Genomic DNA, 23314 nt, shown 5'->3' on the forward strand with positions numbered 1-23314 from the left:
TTAAGTTCCCGATCTTGACGCTTTGATGTCTTCCTTGGTCTACCAGTATGTTTGCCTTTAACAACCTTCCCATGTTGTTTGTATTTGGTCCAGATTTTAGACAGCTGACTGTGAACAACCAACATCTTTTGCAACATTGCGTGATGATTTACCTTCTTTTAAGAGTTTGATAATCCTCTCCTTTGTTTCAATGGACATCTCTCGTGTTGGAGCCATGATTCATGTCAGTCCACTTGGTGCAACAGCTCTCCAAGGTGTGATCACTCCTTTTTAGATGCAGACTAACGAGCAGATCTAATTTGATGCAGGTGTTAGTTTTAAAAATGAAAATTTACAGGGTGATTCCATAATTTTTTCCTCAGAATTGAGTGATTCCATATTTTTTTTCCCTCTGCTTGGTCTGAAAAAAATTACCCTTACTGAGTACCATAATTTTTATCTAGATTTCTTTTAGTGTTTCTTAAAGCCATAAAGTTGCCATTTGAAATGACTTTAGTTTTGTGCCATGTCTGTGATCTGCTTTTTTTCAACAACATTAAAAAACTGAATGAACATCCTCCGAACCCGGTGATTCCATAATTTTTGCCAGGGGTTGTATCTATGGAATGTATTCTGTACTAATATAGCCTTGAAATTCACCTTATATTACTGCTCCTGTAAGCAGACAGTAAGACCACTAATTTAGTTTCACTCACAGCCTTGCCCTTCCCTCAAAGTTACATTTCAACCAAGAATAAATGGGACATACTTTACTCATAAAAGAAAGGACAGCAAAGAGTGAGTCACGCCGTCACTAATATAGAAGAATGTGAGAAAGGTGAACCGAAAAACAAAACAGTTCCTGGACATATATATTATTTCAGATGTATCAAATGTGGGGTGGTATTAATAAATATGTATACTATTTACTGGCCTAATAATTCTGGATTGAAATGATACACACTTTAATCTAATCTGTAGTTTAAATCGAAAACACAAAAATTGGTACAAAATCAATGAAAAGATCAAACTTGAAGCTTCATAGTCCAAGTAGCTCTACCGGTATAAACTGTACGTGGAACAGGAGCGACAAACAACTTTACATGCAGAGGGGTCAGCGGAGGAATGATTTTATTAGAAATAATATAACAAATTATACATTCATTTCACAACACGTTTCAGCAGCAGCCTGGAGCCTTCATCAGTTTACTGGCATGAATAAAGGACAACGTACAGAGGATTAATTACTGTTCTAAAAAAATATGTTCCTTGTTTATGTGAACAATAGCTAAATATATGATGATGTCATACCAGGCCTACTTATTAGAATAGTCTCCAGGGTTGCTGACAGATAGGAGGAGGCTCACAAGACTCTGATCGGGTTGCCACAGACTGCCTTTGTGGCTGCTGGACAGGTCTCCTGATAATGTTTTTGCTCAGCTCTAACATGGTGTCTATTAACATACTGTATGTTCACTGTGTCATGACTTCAGTTTATATCGGAAGCCATGAAGTTGTGACAGATTCAATGGACTCCATTGACAGATAATGGGGTCTACATGGTTCTCTCCAGGTTTCCATAATTTTTATGGTAACAATATTATAATTATTAATACTATTTCATGGGTTGACAACCTGCCTATACACAAATGAAAGAATGAAAGCCTGACTTTTATCAAGTGAATTAATCCTCATTATCCCCAAATTTCACAATATTAACTGCATACTTTATTAGATAGAGGCCTGATGAGACTGGTGTACTTACTTTGAAAATCCATGTCACAGTATAATCCTGATATTAAAGGTGTTTTCTGGTTTCAGAAAACCCCTGTTCTCCAGTTGCAGTTCGTTATCGACTCGATATCACTGCTACAGACAGTAACAGACAGCGGAAACAGCGGCACAGACTAAACGAAAGACCCAGGGAGTGTGAGCGAAGCACATTTATAGCCCAGCTATAGAATTAAATAGTTCAAGTGTATTCAACCTTCGAACACTTCAGGATGGTGAATTGTAAAAGAAAGCATAACATTTACAAGGAAATATAGGCAATTTTTCTAGGTTATTGGCAGTTTAACAGATATGTCAAATATCCTAAGAGACATATAGGAGTGGGATAAGGTCTCCTGCCGATTGGAAAATATAGGGTTCCCCTAACAATAGTTAGATATAGTGTAGTAAATTCATTTACAATATACTTTGAGTATATCTTATTACGACAAGGAATTAATATTTACACTGCCTGCAGTTATATGGAATTAGCCTCAATGTAGTAAATCCGGCTGTACATGAATTCCTGCTCTACCCACTGGATGCAATGAAATGTTTCACCGTTAAGAGTATTTTCAATTAATAAATATTCACTGCTTGAGTAAAGTGAGGATCGGTGTATACATACAGATTGTCCCCTTTATCAGCAGGATGTATAACTAAGTGTACGTTGCCATGTGGCAAAAATCCAGTGGAAAGTTTGCTGCATGATGAAAATGTTGGACTGTACCCTCAATGTTCCCATATCGTGAAATAAATTCCCTGTTATTTCTCATAATCAGGTCAAATCACTTCCATGCTATGTTCATTTCAATAGAAGTCAGTGTAGAATGTAAAGCATAAACTAAGTCAGATCTATGTAGTAATGGCCTCCAAGCAAAATAGGACTTTACAGGGTCTGATATCGTTGCCATTGGGTGCAGCAGTTGTCATAGAATCTAGCAGTTCTCTGAATGCTGAGCTCTGTATAACCCCGCCCACACTACTGGCAGCTTTTTGTGTGCCCCGTGCATAAGCAGAAAGCTGCCAATCAGTGCAGGGGATAGGGCTGGACTAGGAGACACAAGACACCTAGTCCAACAGTGATAATCTCCAGCTCATAAAACATTGATTTTATTGAAACTGCAAAACACAGCCTAGTGACACATTGCTTCAATCAATGCTGCTTGCAAATTACATAGCAAAACCTGCTGACAGATCCCCTTTAACCCAGAGTTGTACCACTTCCTATTGATGAGCTTATAAAAATATACAAAGTCTTAAAAAAATTGCACTGGAATACTTGCTAATACCTTCTACATCAATGGGATATGCAGCACCGACAAGATCCTGGTGGCCATGAATCAGCAAGGAGACTTCATTTCTATACCAATTACTGGATTCTTCTTCTCTCGAGACCCCTTGGTCTAGAAGTTAAAGTCATGTAAAATACATAAGATGAGTTATCAGTGATTATCCCACTTTAATCCTAATAGTAATGTTATTTGCTCAGTTGAGGCTTGATTTAAAAAAAAAGAAGGATTGTAGGAGACAAACACTGCGGAAGAAGATTTGCAAGAATGCTACAGAAAAGGGAATCTATGTACAGACTTATAAATAGCCTGGACGTAAGTGATAAGGTTCCTTGTGGATCTGCGTATTTAACAGAACAATTTGAGGAGGTGTGAGGAGGGCAGCCCATGAATGAGGTGTGTGGAACCTGCTCTGCAGGTATACTGTGTATGAGGAACTTGCAAAGCCAGTATGCAACCAAGGCATAGCAGCTTGGGGTGGGAGAACAGAGCTGGTACTTGCAGCAGATATATACTATACCCCACAATGCTGGAATGACACCATCATAAGTTGGATTTTGGACTTTTATATGTCAAACCTTTAATCAAGGCATCATGGCACTTAGCGTCAGCCTAAAGAGGGTGACCAATCTCCCAGGAAAACATGAGAGACAGGCAGCCTTGACCTTCAGAGGTAAGTTCCAGCTCTACACTGTTATTTCTTTAACTTTTATATTGCTCTTCATTTTACTCATTACTATATTTCCATTATATATATATAATTTAAAATTTTATATATAATTTGAAATTACCAAAATATACATATAAATAATAAAAAAAAAATGTATATATATATTAGGTCTGATCAAGGATGTAGGAGGAGAACTTGGAAAGGGAAGCTACGCAGCTATCACTTGTATACAGATGTGTTAATGAACAAATTGTATAATTTCATTCCTACAGTTTGTAAAATATCATGTCTGTATAATGGCTGATAGAGTAATGTCTGGAGACAACTGCAATGTATTACCCCCTGTTGGTAGACATTTAAGGTTGGGAAGAGGTTGACGGTCATGTTCTATATTTACGATATGACTGGCCGGAAGTGAAGAAAAATATTTGTCCCATGATCTTACATATTTCCAGTTCTGAGAACTTCAAGAAGCATTTGCATAAATGTTGAATAAGGCTGGCAGCCCCTGAAGCTGATAATTTGCCAATGCTAAAAAGATACAGTCATGGTCCAAAGTGTTGGCACCCTTGAAATTGATCCAGAAAATGAAGTATTTCTCCCAGAAAATTATTGATGTTACACATGTTTTGTTATACACATTTATTTCCTTTGTGAGTATTGGAACAACAACAAAAAACTAGAAAAAAAGTCAAATTGGACATAATTTCACACAAAACCCCAAAAATGGTCCAGACAAAATTGTTGACACCTTTCCAAAATTGTGGGTAAACAACTTTGTTTCAAGCATGTGATGCTTGTTCAAACTCACCTGTGGCAAGCAACAGGTGTGGGCAATATGAAAATCACACCTGAAACCAGATAGAAAGGGGAGAACTTGACTCAATCTTTGCATTGTGTGTCTTTGTGTACCACACTATGCATGGAAAACAGAAATAGGAGAAGAGAACTGTCTGAGGACTTGAGAACCAAAATTGTTGAACAATATCAACAATCTCAAGGTTACAAATTCATCTCCAGAGATCTTGATGTTTCTTTGTCCACAGTGCATAATCAAGAAGTTTACAACCCATGGCACTGTAGCTAATATCCCTGGACGTGGACAGCAGAGAAAAATTGATGAAAGGTTGCAACGGATGGTGGATAAGCAGCCCCAATCAAGTTCCAAAGAAATTTAAGCTGTCCTACAGGGTGACAGTGGATCAGTGTCAGCACAAACTGTCTGTCAACATTTGAATTAAATGAAACACTATGGCAGGAGACCCAGGAGGACCCCACTGCTGAGACAGAGATATAAAAAAGCTAGACTACAGTTTACTAAAATGTACGTGAGTAAGCCAAAATCCTTCTGGGAAAGTGTCTTGTGGACAGGTGAGACCAAGATAGAGCTTTTGGTAAAGGACATCATTCTATGGAATGAGGCCTACAAAGAAAAGAACACAGTACCTACAGTCGAATATGGTGGAGGTTCAAAGATGTTTTGGGGTTGTTTTGCTGCCTCTGGCCCTGGGTGCCTTGACTGTGTGCAAGGCATCATGAAATCTGAAGATTACCAAAAGATTTAGAGTCGCAATATAGTGCCCAGTGTGAGAAAGCTGGGTTTGCATCCTAGGTCATGGGTCTTACAGCAGGACAATGACCCAAACATACATCAAGAAGAACCCAAATGGATGGAAACAAAGAGCTGTATAGTTCTGAAGTGGCCAGCAATGAGTCCGGATCTAAATCCCATTGAACACCTGTGGAGAGATCTTAAAATTGCTGTTGGGTAGTGTTGAGCCACCCCCGTAGTGTTCGAGTTCGGTTCGTCGAACACCCGTGTGTTCGCCGAACTGTTCGTCGAACTGTTCGTCGAACACCTTCGAACACCGTTAAAACCAATGGCAGGCAAACAAAAACACATAGAAACACATAGAAAACACCTTCAAAGGTGTCCAAAAGCTGACAAACTGCTCAGAAGACATAACTAACACATGGAAAAGTGACAAGTACATATAGTCATGCGAAAATAAAAGAGGTGGAGGAGTAAAAGGAGGGGGAGACACAGATATAGGCATGCCATGCCCTTCTAAAATCCAAAAAGTGAGAAGCCGACACGGCCAGTCCGCTCCTGCCCGTGCCACCTCCGTGTCGCCGGGTTTGTGCCAGAGCCGCGGTGAACCCTGACGGCCAGCCCCCCTCTCCCAATACTGGAGCCTGTCCGCTGGTGGGTCGAGCGAGCCCCCCTGTGGTGGAGGCAGCTCTAAGCTTTTTAATTTAAATTGTCTCTCTAATTTGAATGAATACACTTTAAATCCATTTACAAGGATGTATTGGAGGGCAAGTCTCATGCCAGCAGCCGCGGTAATTCCAGCTCCAGTAGCGTCCACTAAAGCTGCTGCAGTTAAAAAGCTTTTATAAGGATCGAGCTCGGCTGTCCACCGCAAGGCATCCTACTGCCAGTCCCAGCCCCTATGCCTTGGGGTGCCTCCTGATGCTCTTCACTAAGTATCCCATGGTCCCGAAGCATTTCCTTTGAAAAAATTAAGTGTCTAAACTACAGGTGGTGTAGCTTGCTTAACAGCCGGGATAATCCGCTGACTAGCAGACACTGCTACTAGGCACAAAGTATTTCCTGGGCTAGATGCAGTTAAAAATTTGTAATTAGATACTCTCGTTGGATGCTGAGAAAGCATTCCATAGAGTCTCCTGGCACGCCATATATGATTCTCTTAAAAAGCTTGGGGTAGGGGTCTAGGGGACCCTTTTATAGCCAAAATCACGGCCCTGTATCGCAATACGTCACCTAGGCTGAAGATTAATGGAACTGTAGCACCCTGAGGGCTCGGTTGCTACAGACGTATTGCACCTCACCCAGAGGTGTAATATCTCACTCTCAGGTAAGGATGGAGTGTGGATCAGGACCCGACACCTGCATGCATTACACCACATTGCCGTGGGGCAGGGCGACCAATATGCCCCTGAGATGGGCACGACAGTCCCTGTCCCTGGCTGGAGTGGGGGGAGGGAACACTGAGGAAGGGGAACCCTGTAGTGCAGGAGCAGGGAGGAAGCAGTTCCTGGGTGCATTGAGAAGGGAGTATAAAAGGTGGGCACCATCTTAGTTCAGTGCAGAGAAGTCTGAGCAGAAGTGGCAGGGAGCAGGGGCTCTGCATGAGCTCTGCTCCGGAGGCGGGCCTAGTAACAGAGGCCCAGGCCTGGAAGAGGGAGAAGGAAGGAAGAGGAGCGGAGAAGGCTCCAGGAACGAGGAATGAAGGGATCCCAGGGGTGCGGACGGGCGAGTCGCCACCGCACGCCCGAATCCACCTGCGTGGAGGGGTCAGGCCAAAGGGGGAGACCGGTCCCCGAACTAGTGGAGGCAGGAAACGACCCTCAGCTAGAAACCGGAGGCTCTGACATTTTATGTGGCGCAGCCCCTCGCTACACCCGCTAGGAAGGCACCACATAGGGTCAGGGAAACTGGCGCCAAGTTTACCAAGAGGAGGCCCGAGGCAGCCGGACAGAAGTGTTGGTAAGAAAGGCCAGACAAAGGACACACAAAGGGGGTCCTGTGAAGTGCTCCAAAGTTATCTGGGAGTTGTCTGAGCCCCTCACCTGGTGAGCACAGTACGACGTGGGCAGCCGTTACCTGCAGACGTGGTCTGGATAATAAGAACTGTGAGTAAAGGCCCTGGACTGCATCACTGACTCTGTGTCGTTACTGCTGCTGCCCTGCACCATCACCCCCATCCTCCGCATACACTGCCCTGAGGCTATACTCCTCCCGTGGGGAGTTATGCTACGCTCTGCTGCACCCACAACACCAGCCTCAGCGGTCTGCCCTGTAGCGGCGGTTCACTCTGACCGCAATCCACGGGTGGCGTAGTCGGACATTTAAACATCAAAACCACATAAATAGTTCCGCCACTGGTTTGACCGCCCTGAGCCACGGAACCGGGTCGCCGCCACGAAGACTACAACCACCAGCATCCACCAAAAAGGGTCCGGCTCCGGGTGTCCCAAGGCCCAGGGGGTGCGTCAGAACATTTTCATCACCTTTCACAATCACCAATGGGACAAGGCAGGGATGTCCTCTGTCCCCTCTCTTATACATCCTAGTGACGGAGCACCTGCTCTCATCAATTCGCCATAACCCCAATATTAGGTGGATTGAGGTGGGAGGCACCGAGTACAAGTGCTCTCTATTTGCTGATGATGTCCTAGTATATATCACTCAATCACATATATCCATCCCTGCTGTTATGGCTGAAATAGATCACTTTGTTACATGGTAAAATTTTAAAATCAATGCAGCGAAGTCTGAGGCCCTCGATGTCTCCCTCCCCAAATCCATATAGGATTCCATCCAGTCCAACTTTCCCTTTGCCTGGCCCTCACAGGGTATCAAATACTTAGGAATTCCTATTCATAGAGACCTGTCCCATCTATGTTATCTTAATTTTGGGCCCTTTATTGAACAATTCCATACAGACCACGGTTGGCAAGTTAGAACTGTAAGATTCACTACGTGAACCACTGGTGTTTTGTGGAAAAGCACATGTACACTGCGTTCCAAATTATTATGCAAAAAGTGTTTAGGAGTGATAAGGGAAGAATTTGTTTGTTTGTCAGTTAAACTCATTGATGGTGATGTGTGCAGGGCTCTTTATATCACTGTAAGCAATTGCAGACACCTGTGCTAATTAGTTTGGCAGGTGTGTCCAATGAAAGGCAAGACTACTTAAGAAGGCTCTCTCACATTATTAAGCAGCCTACATTTTCTGCCAAAATGGGAAAGAAAAAGGATGTGTCGGCTGCTGAGAAGCAACAAATTGTGGAGTGTTTAGGTCAAGGCATGACTACAATCAACATTGTGCGATGATCAGGATGAAGTGTCTTGGCAATCAAGAAGTATGTAGCTGATTCACAGTACACACGTGTGCGTGCTGATAAGGGCAAATTGAGGACTCTTTCCTACAGGCAATTACGTCAGGTTGAAAGAGCAGCGGCAAAAAAGCCTTGTCATAGCAGCAGACAAGTTTTTGAAGCTGCTTGTGCCTCCAACGTCCCCCGAACAACAAGATGCAGGGTCCTTCAGAGGTTTGCAGCTGTGCATACGCCATCCTGTCGACCTCCTCTATCCACTTCACACAAGCAGAAACGGCTCCAGTGGGCCAAACATTACATGAAGACTGATTTCAAAACTGTTTTGTTCACGGATGAGTGCCATGCAGCGCTCGATGGTCCAGATGGATGGAGTGGAGGATGGCTGGTTGATGGACACCCCACGCAAACACGGCTACAGCGCCAACAAGGAGGAGGTGGAGTAATGTTTTGGGCTGGAATCATGGGGAGAGAGATTGTCGGCCCCTTTAGGATCCCTGAAGGCGCTAAAGATGAACTCCATAATGTATGTGGATTTTCTCAAACAGCACTTCCTGCCATGGTTCAAGAAGAAGAACCGTGTATTTCACAGCAAGATCATTTTTCTGCATGATAATGCACCATCTCATGCTGCACATAAAACATCTGCATCTCTGGCTGATATGGGCATAAAAGGGGACAAACTTATGGTGTGACCCCCATGCTCCCCTCACCTCTACCCCATTCAGAACCTTTGGAGCATCATTAAAAGGAGTGTCTATGATGGCGGGAGGCAGTTCACATCTAAGCAACAGCTCTGGGAGGGTATTCTGTCCTCATGCAAAACAATTGAAGCAGAAACCATCCAAAACCTGACAAATTCAATGGACGAGAGAGTTCAGAAGCTCCTTTCGAACAAGGGGTCCTATGTGAAAATGTAACATCACCTAGAATAAAGTTTTGAGTTGAAAACTGTTTGATTTCAGTTTCTAACAACCTGCTAATGCTTATAATTTCAAAAATGACCATTTTTTTGGTCTTTATTAAAATGAAAAGGTTGATCGAAAAGTTTGGGGGATCTAAGAGTGTGGCAACCCAGTAGTCATGATTACTTCGAATTCTGACAATATGAGGGTCATGCTGCAGGTAGTGCAGCAAGAAGGCACTTATGTGTCTTGCGCATCTCGGAGCCCCAAAATTATTTTCCGGGCTAGATGCAGCTAAAAATTATTTTTAATTTTAATTCTGGTGGAGCTTATTATAGATGGCCTAATAGGATCAGTGCTGCACACTGCTACAAAGCCCAAATTATTTTCCAGTCAAGATACAGATAAACATGATTAGTAATTTGAAAGCTTAAAACGGTTGGTAGGGTGATTTTAACCAATCATCAAGCTTTTACTCTCCCCAGGATGACACAGGGGTAGAAAAGTCGTTTCGGATCCATGATTTGTTCATCTTTATGAACGTGAGTCTGTCTACATTATCAGTGGAGAGCCACGTGCGCTTATCTGTCAGCACACCACCAGCAGCGCTGAACACACGTTCAGACAGAAAGCTGGCTGCGGGGCATGACAAGATCTCCAAGGCGTAAGTGGCTAGCTCCGGCCATTTATCCAGATTGGAAGCCCAAAAAGAGCAAGGGTCCAGTGACACAGTCGTGGCTTCAATGTTTACTTGGAGATACTCCTGTACCATCCTCTCTAGGTGTTGACTATGTGTCAGACTTCTTGTCTCCTGTGGCCTTGCAAAGGATGGGCTAAAAAAGTGGTGAAATGATTCCGCAAAATTGATGTTACCAGCAGATACTGTGGTTCTGTTACGGTTTGAGTGCTGAACACTTGACGGTCCCACGGTTGGCAAGTTGGAACTGTGAGATTCACTACGTGCACCACTGGTGTTTTGTGGAAAAGCACATGTAACAGTCTCTGCTGATACTCCTGCATGCGTGCATCCCTTTCTATGGCAGGAATAATTTCGGCAAATTTACTTTTGTACCGGGGATCTAACAGTGTGGCAACCCAGTAGTCAGGATTATTTCTAATTCTCACAATTCGAGGGTCATGTTGCAGGTAGTGCAGCAAGAAGGCACTCATGTGTGTTGCGCATCCAGGAGCACCAAGTCCCTGTTGTGTTGGTGGCGAGGTAACAATCATGCTTCCTTCCTCTGTCCTCTCCCCCCAACCTCGCACAACAGAAATGTGATCAAGGTCTCCCTCATCTGATGAGTCTTCCATCAGTTCGTCCTCCACTTCTTCCTGGGCTCCTGCACCTTCCTCACTAGTTTGGCTGCTACCATGCGCCCTGGTAAAACCATCTCCCCCACCCTCACATGCCTGCCGCCTTGGTGCTGCCGACCGTCTGGACCTTGCAGATGTTAGCCCTTCCGCATACAACTCCTCCTCCTCTACTTCCTCCACCTCCTCTTGTGCCACCACCTGACTCCGAATTCTGTTTAACATGTGCTCCAGCATGTAAATCACCGGAATAGTCATGCTGATAATGGCATCATCAGCACTAAACATCTTCGTCGCCATTTCAAAACTGTGCAGAAGGGTGCATAGGTCCCTGATCTGAGACCACTCCTCCAGCGTGATTTGCCCCACCTCTGGATCTCGTTGGCCCAGGCTATACGTCAGAACGTATTGCACCAGGGCTTGTCGGTGCTGCCACAGTCGCTGCAACATGTGCAGAGTTGAATTCCACCGGGTAGGCACATCGCATTTTAGCCGGTGAAGTGGCAGGCCCAACGACTTCTGTAGAGATGTAAGTCGCTGAGCTGCGGGATGCGAACGGCGGAAGTGAGCACACAGCGACCGTGCCCTCTGCAGAAGGCCATCTAGTCTGGGATAGTGGGCTAAAAATTGCTGGACAACCAGGTTCAACACGTGAGCCATACAAGGCACGTGTGTGACATTGCCCCGGCGAAGGGCCGCACCCAGGTTTGCAGCATTGTCGCACACGGCCTTCCCTGGTTTCAGGTCCAGTGGAGACAGCCATTCATGAAATTGGTTCTCCAGAGCTGACCACAACTCCTCAGCTGTGTGACTCACATTTCCCAGACATTTCAAAGTAAAAACCGCCTGATGACGTTGAGCCCTACTGCCAGCATAGTAAGGAGGTGTGCAGGATCCCTTCTGCGCAGTTAGAAAGCTTGTGGCATGACCAGACAGGCTTTGGGTGCAGGTGGAAGACCAAGAGGAGGTTGAGGAGGCAGAAGCAGTGGAGGAACTTTGACATAAAGAGGATTGACGCACAACTCGTGGGGACGGCAAGACTTGGACAGCAGCCCCTTGTCCTGCTGTCACCATAGTTACCCAGTGCCCAGTCAGCGACATGTAACGCCCCTGTCCATGCCTACTCGTCCAAGTGTCTGTGGTGAAATGCACCCTGTCACACACAGAGTTTCTCAAAGAAGCGGTGATGTTGTGTGCGACATGCTGGTGGAGCGCAGGCACACCTTTCTTTGAGAAGTAGTGCCGACTGGGCATCTGGTACTGGGGCACTGCGACGGACTTAAGGTCTCGAAAATCCTCTGTGTCCACCAGGCGGAAAGGCAGCATTTCTGTAGCCAAGAGCTTGCAGATGGTGAAATTCAACCTCTTAGCTTTCTCATGGCTAGGAGGAAATGGTCTTTTACTTGTCCACATCTGAGGGACCGAGGGCTGGCTATTGTGCTTAGACGGGGTTGATAAGGGTGTCCCCGGCAAACTGCCGGTCTGTGAGGAAGATGCAGGCGGACATGTTAGGTTGCCTTGATCCAAAGGTGGTGCTATCGATGTCGGACAGCGCTCAACACCAGCTGGTGTTACCACCTCCAAAGAAAATGATGACCTGCCAATCACGCTGGCTGTTGCGGGTAAAGAGGTGGCAGGTCTGCGCCCCAAAACAGGTGTGACTGCTGTCCCCCCAGTCACAGAGGATGAAGAGGCCGCGGATGCACAAGATATGGCAGACGGTGGTTGGCCCGGCCGGCTAGGCCGCATTGTAGCACACTGAGCTTCCCACTGCAACTTATGCTTCATGTCCATGTGCCGGTTCATGCATGAAGTACTCAAACTATGTATTTTTTGGCCTCTACTTAGCTTTTGCTGACAAATGTTACAGATAACACGAGTTGGGTCATCTTTATCGATCTGAAAAAATGCCCAGGCTATGCAAGGCTTAGCACCCATGCGACCTGAAGAGCCACCACGACTTGTGGTGAGAGGCAGAGTTGTGTTTGAGGATGCAGTTGTTGACGTGCTTCCAGTACTACGTCTCTGTCCAGGAAGGCGCAACCTGACCTCGTCGTCACTAGCATCTTCCTCCACCTCCTCTGCTGACCTCATCTCTTGGCTGACTGTAGGTTGACAGTAAGTGGGATCTCCAACCTCATCATCATCACCCTGTGTGTTATCACACCCGTCGTCCTCAGAGCCAACCTGTTCCTGCCCTGACAAAAAACTAAAGTTGTCGCTCCAATCAGGTATTTGAGTCTTATCATCGTCTTCCTCATTGTCTCCACCAACAGGAGTTACAGATTGGGAATGAGGGTCTACATTATGGTCAGAACCTTCTGCGTCTGGTCCTGGATCCGACTCATAAAGATTCTGGGCATCAGTGCAGATCATTTCCTCGTCTGGATTCACAGAAGCGCTGGAGTCGACCTCTGATTCCCAGGCTATAGTATGAGTAAACAGCTCTGCAGACTCAACCATCTGTTCTACCTCATACTCAGACGGGCAGCTGGAGATTTGGGAGCTGTGAGGAAGCAAGTGCGATTTGGGTGACACCTTTGAGGACTGGAGTATTTGTGATGTTGAAGTTGATGTGGAGGAGAGCCCACTTAAAGGAGCACTTGATATCCGTTGAAGCACCTGCTGTTTTTGTGCCTCATCTGGAATTTGTAGCGATTGGCGTGGCCGTAAGAAAGGGATCTTATCACATTGTCCGCTAAAAGAAGTAGACATTTTAGTTTGGCTGGAAGATGGTCTTTCTTCTGCAGATGTTACTGTTGCTTTAACACCTACCCCACGGACACAACCTTTTTTCCCCTTCCCAACACGCCTATTCCCCTTTCCACCAGCAGCAGGCCTTTTTCCACTCATTTTGGTGGTTAACTAATTCACAACTCTGGAGTTGTTTGCACAAAAAAACAATGGATGGTAACCGAGCAGAGCTGAGTGGCCAAACTGTGGTATTAGGCCAAAACTATTGGCTGGGTTAGATGCAGAAAAAAATTATATTCAATTTGCAACCTGATGGAGGTCAGTATAGATGGACTAATACAACAAGTTCCACACACAGCTAGAAGCCCAATATTTTTTCAGAGGTAGATGCAGAAAAAAATATATTCAGTTTGCAACCTGATGGAGGTCAGTATAGATGGACTAATACAACAAGTCCCACACACAGGTAGAAGCCCAATATTTTTTCAGAGGTAGATGCAGAAAAAAATATATTCAGTTTGCAACCTGATGGAGGTCTGTATAGATGGATTAATAGAATAAGTCCCACACACAGCTAGAAGCCCAATATTTTTTCAGAGGTAGATGCAGAAAAAAATATATTCAGTTTGCAACCTGATGGAGGTCAGTATAGATGGACTAATACAACAAGTCCCACACACAGCTAGAAGCCCAATATTTTTTCAGAGGTAGATGCAGAAAAAAATTATATTCAGTTTGCAACCTGATGGAGGTCTGTATAGATGGATTAATAGAACAAGACCCACACACAGCTAGAAGCCCAATATTTTTTCAGAGGTAGATGCAGAAAAAAATATATTCAGTTTGCAACCTGATGGAGGTCAGTATAGATGGACTAATACAACAAGTCCCACACACAGCTAGAAGCCCAAATATTTTTTCAGAGGTACTGTAGATGCAGATAAAAATTATTTTTAATTTGCAACCTGATGGAGGTCAGTATAGATGGACTAATAGAGAAAGTCCGACACACTGCTAGAAGGCCAAATATTTTTTCAGAGCTAGATGCAGAAAAAAATTAGATTCAGTTTGCAACCTGATGGAGGTCAGTATAGATGGACTAATAGAACAAGTCCCACACACTGCTAGAAGGCCAAATATTTTTTCAGAGCTAGATGCATACAAAAAATTATTTTGAATTTGCAACCTGATGGAGGTCAGTATAGGTGGACTAATAGAACAAGTCCCACACACTGCTAGAAGGCCAAATATTTTTTCAGAGCTAGATGCAGAAAAAAATTATATTCAGTTTGCAACCTGATGGAGGTCTGTATAGATGGATTAATAGAACAAGACCCACACACAGCTAGAAGCCCAATATTTTTTCAGAGGTAGATGCAGAAAAAAATATATTCAGTTTGCAACCTGATGGAGGTCAGTATAGATGGACTAATACAACAAGTCCCACACACAGCTAGAAGCCCAATATTTTTTCAGAGGTAGATGCAGAAAAAAATTATATTCAGTTTGCAACCTGATGGAGGTCTGTATAGATGGATTAATAGAACAAGACCCACACACAGCTAGAAGCCCAATATTTTTTCAGAGGTAGATGCAGAAAAAAATATATTCAGTTTGCAACCTGATGGAGGTCAGTATAGATGGACTAATACAACAAGTCCCACACACAGCTAGAAGCCCAAATATTTTTTCAGAGGTACTGTAGATGCAGATAAAAATTATTTTTAATTTGCAACCTGATGGAGGTCAGTATAGATGGACTAATAGAGAAAGTCCGACACACTGCTAGAAGGCCAAATATTTTTTCAGAGCTAGATGCAGAAAAAAATTAGATTCAGTTTGCAACCTGATGGAGGTCAGTATAGATGGACTAATAGAACAAGTCCCACACACTGCTAGAAGGCCAAATATTTTTTCAGAGCTAGATGCATACAAAAAATTATTTTGAATTTGCAACCTGATGGAGGTCAGTATAGGTGGACTAATAGAACAAGTCCCACACACTGCTAGAAGGCCAAATATTTTTTCAGAGCTAGATGCAGAAAAAAATTATATTCAGTTTGCAACCTGATGGAGGTCTGTATAGATGGATTAATAGAACAAGACCCACACACAGCTAGAAGCCCAATATTTTTTCAGAGGTAGATGCAGAAAAAAATATATTCAGTTTGCAACCTGATGGAGGTCAGTATAGATGGACTAATACAACAAGTCCCACACACAGCTAGAAGCCCAATATTTTTTCAGAGGTAGATGCAGAAAAAAATATATTCAGTTTGCAACCTGATGGAGGTCAGTATAGATGGACTAATACAACAAGTCCCACACACAGCTAGAAGCCCAAATATTTTTTCAGAGGTACTGTAGATGCAGATAAAAATTATTTTTAATTTGCAACCTGATGGAGGTCAGTATAGATGGACTAATAGAGAAAGTCCGAGACACTACTAGAAGGCCAAATATTTTTTCAGAGCTAGATGCAGAAAAAAATTATATTCAGTTTGCAACCTGATGGAGGTCAGTATAGATGGATTAATAGAACAAGACCCACACACAGCTAGAAGCCCAATATTTTTTCAGAGGTAGATGCAGAAAAAAATATATTCAGTTTGCAACCTGATGGAGGTCAGTATAGATGGACTAACAGAGAAAGTCCCACACACTACTAGAAGGCCAAATATTTTTTCAGAGCTAGATGCAGAAAAAAATTATATTCAGTTTGCAACCTGATGGAGGTCTGTATAGATGGATTAATAGAACAAGACCCACACACAGCTAGAAGCCCAATATTTTTTCAGAGGTAGATGCAGAAAAAAATATATTCAGTTTGCAACCTGATGGAGGTCAGTATAGATGGACTAATACAACAAGTCCCACACACAGCTATAAGCCCAATATTTTTTCAGAGGTAGATGCAGAAAAAAATTTATTCAGTTTGCAACCTGATGGAGGTCAGTATAGGTGGACTAATAGAACAAGTCCCACACACTGCTAGAAGGCCAAATATTTTTTCAGAGCTAGATGCAGAAAAAAATTAGATTCAGTTTGCAACCTGATGGAGGTCAGTATAGATGGACTAATAGAATGATGCTATGCCCAAAAGATTTTACTTCACTAGGTGCAGTAAAAAAATTGGTATTCTATACACAGGTGGTATATCTTGCAACACAGATAGGCTACTCCACTGACTAACACACTCTGCAATAGGCCAAAAAGGATTAGCTTTGCTAGATTCAGCCAAATGCTGTGAAAAAAACTTGCACAGCACTGGCACAGACCTGCCTGGCAAAAACTGATAGGAACTGATGTAACCTAGTCCTGAAAAGGACTCCAATTACAATTAGTCTTTACTCCCACAACCTATCTATTTAAGAGCACAGACCTGCCTGATAAAAGTCGTAGGAAATGCTGTAACCTAGTCCTTAAAAGGACTGCAATCACAACTATTCCCTACTCCCAAGCTATCTGTATATTTGTGCGAAAATTGGCTTGAAATTAACAAGGTATAGCGCACACAGCAACAGCGGTGCCGTCTAACACGCAGCTGCAGCAGTGAGAAAATGGTGGCGACGGGGAAAATGGCTTGGTCTTATAGGGCAAGGACATGTGACATACACTGCCAATGACACATGCCCTTGCTTGTGTGAAAAAAAGCACTTCGCTCCGTGTGTGCGCTGCTGATAGGCTGACAGATTGCACCTCCCCACTGTAAATGCGGGAAAGAGAAAAAAAAATGGAGATCTTCATTGTTCCTGCAGAGATCCATCCCCTGCCCCTCCCCCCACCCCGCTGTACACTCAAACTGCGTATTAACATTAATTTTCATCATTACTGAGAAAAAATCCAGTTATGATTTTGGTGCACGAACAGTTATCGAACATAACCTCGAACAGCCGAATTTTTCTCAAATTGTTCGTGTTCGCCGAACGGCTCGAACACCGCCCAAAACAGCTCGAATTTGAGATTGGCGAACAGTTCGAGTAGAACAACGCTCATCTCTACTGTTGGGAGAAGGCACCCTTCAAATATGAGAGACCTGGAGCAGTTTGCAAAAGAAGAGTGGTCCAAAATTCCAGTTGAGAGGTGTAAGAAGCTTGTTAATGGTTATAGGAAGCGATTGATTGCAGTTATTGTTTGTAGTACCCTGCAAAGGGTGCGCAATCAAATATTAAGTTGAGGGTGGCCCATTTTTAGCTTTTTGTGTGAAATTATGTCCAATTTGCTTTTTTTCTGTTTTTTTTTGTGTTGTTGCAATACATACAAAGGAAATAAACATGTATAGCAAAACATGTGTAAGGCTGTGTGCCCACTATGCGTTTTTTAAGCATTTCCGCAGTGGCAATTCCGCTGCAGAAACGCTTAAAAAACGCTTGGTAGAAGGTCTGCAATGTTCCCCAATGATAATCCGCATGTGGTGTGCACATGCTGCGGAAATTTCCGCTGCAGATTATCATTGCGGAAAAATCCGCAGCACTACCAATTATTTTGCGGAAGTGCGGCGTTTTCGCCGCCATTGACTTGCATTGGAGCGCATGGATTCCGCATCACTGCATCTGCAGATGCGGATTCCATGCGTTTCAATGTACAGATGGTACCCGGGTTTGGAGAAGAGGAGACTCTCCTCCGGACCCCGGTACCATAGTACCTGTTAAATAAAGATTAAAATAAAAAATATACATTATACTTACCTTCTGATGACCCACGGTGTCCTTGTCTCGGCTTGCCGGCAGCTCGCGGTGGACTCAAGAACCTGCCATGACATAATTTAGTCATGTGACGGGTCACGCGACTGCTGACGTCGGCAGGTCCTTTACCGCGAGCTGTCGGCAAGCCAGGACGCATCGGATAAAGACTCCGGGGGCCATCAGAAGTTAAGTATATATTTATTTTTTTATTTTTTACCATTCTTTCGGTCACACTATATAAATCCATGCCGTTTGCATGGATTTATATAGTGTGACAAAGTTGTGATGCTAAAATTGCCTGGAAAGCGCTTGTCAACCCGCATGTGGAAATGCAAGTGAAGAACACTTCACATCCGCTTGTCCCTAGCAGGAAAAACACATGTATAATCCGCATGCGTTTTTTCTGCCAGGGAGATGCAGAAACGCTCAGGAAAAAATCCAGAGCATTTCTGCATCGTGGGCACATAGCCTAATAGCAATAATATTCTAGGAGAAATACTTCATTTTCTGGAACAATTTTAAGGGTGCCAACACTTTCGGGCATAACTGTATATGCAGGTACAGTGGTAATCTTCACATCTCCAGTGAATATTAATTTTCTGCAGATGTCTCCCTTTTTTTCATCCACATCCATTCCCTTCACTCGGTGGACACAAGACATATGTAAAGTGGGTTATCCAAGATAATGCATAACCTGCAAACAGGCAGGAGTAGGTGTAAAATATTGAAGAAAAAAAATGACCCACTCATTTACTCCTGGACATTCCATCACCGTGTCCCTGTGGCTCCTTTATTGTTTACATTGGCTGCCGTCACCTCCGCCTGTATACTTCCTGTACCAACTGCAGCCAATCACTGTCCTTAGTGGTCTGTATACTGCTGAGGTCAGAGATTGGTTGCAGACATCTCCACCTGTATACTCCACGTGACAACCGCAGCCAATCATTTTTCTTAGCGGTCTGTATACTGCTTAAAGCTAAAGATGACACATTTCCTTTGTATTTTAGGCAAAACAAAATATTTTCATCTTTTACATTTTAAAAATTACAAAAAGGAAAATGGGCAGATGCAAAAGTTTGTGCACCCTTGGAGATTTGTGTGCTCAGATAACTTTGACCAAAGTTTCAGACCTTAATTAGCTTGTGCCCAAGCTTTTACATGCCACTGTATACATGTCACATCCTTGTTCTGATCTTAGGGAATCATTCCAATTCTGCAGAGCTTTATATTGTGCAGTACCTCATAATATTTACATTTCTGAATGGATAATTAGTATTATGTTTACATCCATTAATGTTCCTTCTGCCTGGTTACAGATCTGAGATGATGTGCTAATGAATGTACTGCTAGTGCTAACTAATGACTGTGGATCTGTATGATCTGTGCCTAATCGCGCAGCTTAGAAGATCAGAAGATCTGAGGGCAAACATGGATAATTAATCAGCGTTGTGTTCTTGCGATGTAGACATCTCTACTGTATTGCTTTATAGCTAACAGATTAAGACACGATGGAAGCCCAATTAAAGTATTAGCAGCATAAAATAAAAAAAGACTTTTTCCTACATTGTTAATTCTGGTTTGTTAAAAAATAGAAACATCACTGAACAGTGAGCCCCCATAGCCGAATTTCCCCTATATATCCTGACAGGTTTAATGAGGACTAAGCAAGTAAAAGTGGAGACATTTGTATACTTTTTGTTTCTCATTGATTTGATGCAATTTCATGTCTTTTTCTACATTCACAAATTGTCAAAAATTGATGATAACAGAGGACAAAAGGAGGATTTTCCATAAGGCACAGGAAAGCCAAGTCCAAGGTTGGCTAATATGAAAAGTCGCCTGATCTGGGTGAAGGCTGGATTATAATTCAGTGGGATTTGGTACATTCGTCACCTCTGTACATGAGAAAAATTGAATGCAGTTGACCATAAATGGTTCAGTTTTTGGTATATGTAGTGAGCCCAATCCCAAATGACACTCCATTATTGATTATGTGATCGAATAGCTTAGTAGTGCCTATCTAAATATCTCTGATTCCCCATAATGTATTGCTCCCTGGTAAGAAGCCATTAGTAGAATTTTGAATTTATCTTTAGTCCTAATCAGAGAACAAATATACTCGAGTATAAGCCAACCTGCATATAAGCCGAGGCACCTAATTTTACCACAAAAAAAAATGGGAAAACGTATTGACTCGAGTATAAGCCTAGGGTGGGAAATGCTACTGGTAAATTTCAAAAATAAAAATATATACCAATATAATGCTCCATACAAAATAATGGGCCCCATATAATGATCCATACAGAATAATGGGCCCCAAATAATGCTCCATGCTGTATGGGCTTCATATAGTGCTCCATGCTGTATGGGCTCCACATAATGCTCCATGCTGTATGGGCTCCATATAATGCTCCATGCTGTATGGGCTCCATATAATGCGCCATGCTATATGGGCCCCATGTAATGCTCCATGCTGTATGCTCCCCATATAATGCTCCATGCTGTATGGGTTCCATATAGTGCTCCATGCTGTGTGGGCTCCACATAATGCTCCATGCTGTATGGGTTCCATATAATGCTCCATGGTGTATGGGCTCCATATAATGCGCCACGCTATATGGGCCCAATGTAATGCTCCATGCTGTATGCTCCCCATATAATGCTCCAAGCTGTATGGGTTCCATTAGTGCTCCATGCTGTATGGGCTCCATATAATGCTCCATGCTGTATGGGCTCCACATAATGGTCCATGCTGTATGGGCTCCATACAATGCGCCATGCTATATGGGCCCCATGTAATGCTCCATGCTGTATGCTCCCCATATAATGCTCCATGCTGTATGGCCTCCACATAATGCTCCATGCTGTATGGGCTCCATATAATGTTCCATGCTGTATGGGCTCCATATAATGCTCCATGCTATATGGGCCCCATGTAATGCTCCATGCTGTATGCTCCCCATATAATGCTCCATGCTGTATGGGCTCCATATAATACTCCATACATTAAAAAATACAATACTCACCTCTCCTCGCTGCTGATCTGCTTACAGACTCCTCAGCTGCGTCGCCGTCTTCCCGCTCTCTTCACTGTGACTGCTCAGCAGAGGACGAGCTGTAAAGACATGCCCTGAGACGTCACAAGTCAGGAGACGCGGAAGAGACAGGACTTGTGGGTCAACGGGGAGAGGTAAGTATTGTGCCGGGGCTCTGAGTAAGTGGGGGGGTCCACTTGCGGACGCTGGCACTGGACTCCCCGCTCACTCATGGGCCCCATAGCGCGCCGGTGTCCCGATGGCGAGTTGGCCCACTGCCTGATCAGGGCCCCAGCACTTGCCCGTTTACATCGGGTGCTGATGCCAGCCCTGGGTAAGTGGGACCCTCACTCGAGTATAAGCCGAGGGGGCTTTTTCAGCATAAAAAATGAGCTGAAAAAGTTGACTTATACCCGAGTATATACGATAATAGAAAATGGTTTTCCCATCCTATAAAGTTATAGCATATTAATAGGATACACCAAGACTTTATGGTCATGATGGTTTAACCGCTTGGACTCATGAATCCTGAGCATGAAGGTGCCCAGCTCTGGGGTATACTGCATCCCCTTCCACATTTTTCCCTCATGGCTTTCCCTGTGCAGGAAAGAACAATAGTGGTGAACCATAGTTAAACCATCGCTGCCTCTCTTCCATGCCCCGTATTGGTGGGGGTTCCAAAGATTTGACTCTAGGTTTATGCAATCCTTTGGGTGACAAAGTGGACCTCTCTTCACTTTCTATTTTTCCTCCTTGCCTTCCAAAAGCTATAACTAATATTTTTGGGGGGTTGGTAGAGCTACATAAAGGCTTTTTTTCCGTACGAGATTTAGTTTTTATTTGTTACCATTTTGGGGTCCATACTGCTTTCGGACCTCTTTTTCATCCATTTTTGGGAATGTGATATGAACAAAAACCAGTAACTCTACCATCTCAATTTCTTTTCTTTTTTTCCATTTGACATTTACTATATGGGATAAACATTATAATATTTTATTAGTTCAGACAGTTATGCACATGATGATACCAAATTTGTAATTTTTTATTTTTAGATTTTATTTACTATACAGTAACAGGCGGTTATACAAAATGTTATATATTTTTTATTTAAAAAAATACTTTTCCTTTGCATTTTTTAGTAATCTCCCTAGAGGGTTTGAAGCTTTGTTCATTTGATTGCATGTTTAATACACTGAAATACTGTAATATCTCCTATGAAGCACTGCTTAACCTATTAAATGCCACTGATACTGTGACAGCATTACATTTTTAGCATTTTATTACCTCGATTTTGGAAATTTGTAGCAAAAATTGCAATGAAAACGGATGGTGTGAGCTTTAGATTTGTCATAGGGCTAGAATAAGATTTTAAGTTCCCACTAAAGTTATGCGACTAAAGTCTGAGGGGTTAGATTTATGTTAGGGTTAGATTACTCTGAAGACTTACTTAGACCTAAAGAAACCTTTTACTCTTGATGAGTGTATAAAAAATTATAAATAATAAATCCAATGCAATTGAGCATGTTAAACTATATAACAAGCTCAATGAAGGTTTTTACCGTCATTGTATAAACAGCTTTTGCCTCCTGGGTATGGTACTAAGAATGATTGAACAGTGTAAGTGTTGCACATGTATAGGTCATACTGGTCTATGTGCACACTGAGACAGATAGAGATCTGTGCAGATGGTGGAAATGTTTGAACATAAAGGAAGAAAGCATAAAAGTGCTGTCAGATAAAGCACCTGCAGTAAGTTTATTATCTGATAGACATTTAATATAAGAGATTTCTTGTGTTTTCTGCTGAAGAATGCTACATGATTCATCAGGCAGAAGAATAAACAATTGAGTTTTAGGACATTTACTTCCGTAAGTCATGTTTTAGAAAGGTGCTTATCTACGCTTAAGTGAGAAAAAGGCAAAGTTAAACCATAAGCAGAAATCCCAGGAAGGGATATGTATAATTAAGGGTTCGCTCACACTGTTGTCTAACTCGGACGAGTGCCATCTGATATAAAATCGGATTGCCCTCAGACCAATGTTGTTCAATGAGGCAGTGCAGATCTGTGTATTTTTTCTCAGCTATATTTAACATGAGAAAAAAATTGCAG

The 23314-nt window shown here is 43.1% G+C and overlaps 1 protein-coding gene across 1 annotated transcript in view; it reads left to right on the plus strand.

Annotated features, from left to right (window-relative positions):
- The first annotated feature begins 3379 nt into the window (after positions 1-3379).
- The window catches only part of LOC141272717 (fer-1-like protein 4), a 227932-nt gene continuing 207997 nt past the window's right edge, over positions 3380-23314 (plus strand). The window contains exon 1 of the mRNA XM_073683718.1: positions 3380-3714. Within this exon, the coding sequence (XP_073539819.1) occupies positions 3636-3714 (79 nt within the window). The 5' untranslated portion in view covers positions 3380-3635. The remainder of the gene's footprint in view (positions 3715-23314) is intronic.

The sequence above is a fragment of the Phyllobates terribilis genome, unplaced genomic scaffold (assembly GCF_046119375.1).
Source record: "Phyllobates terribilis strain yellow unplaced genomic scaffold, ASM4611937v1 Scaffold_5__5_contigs__length_657084704, whole genome shotgun sequence".
In the NCBI taxonomy this organism is placed as follows: domain Eukaryota; kingdom Metazoa; phylum Chordata; class Amphibia; order Anura; family Dendrobatidae; genus Phyllobates; species Phyllobates terribilis.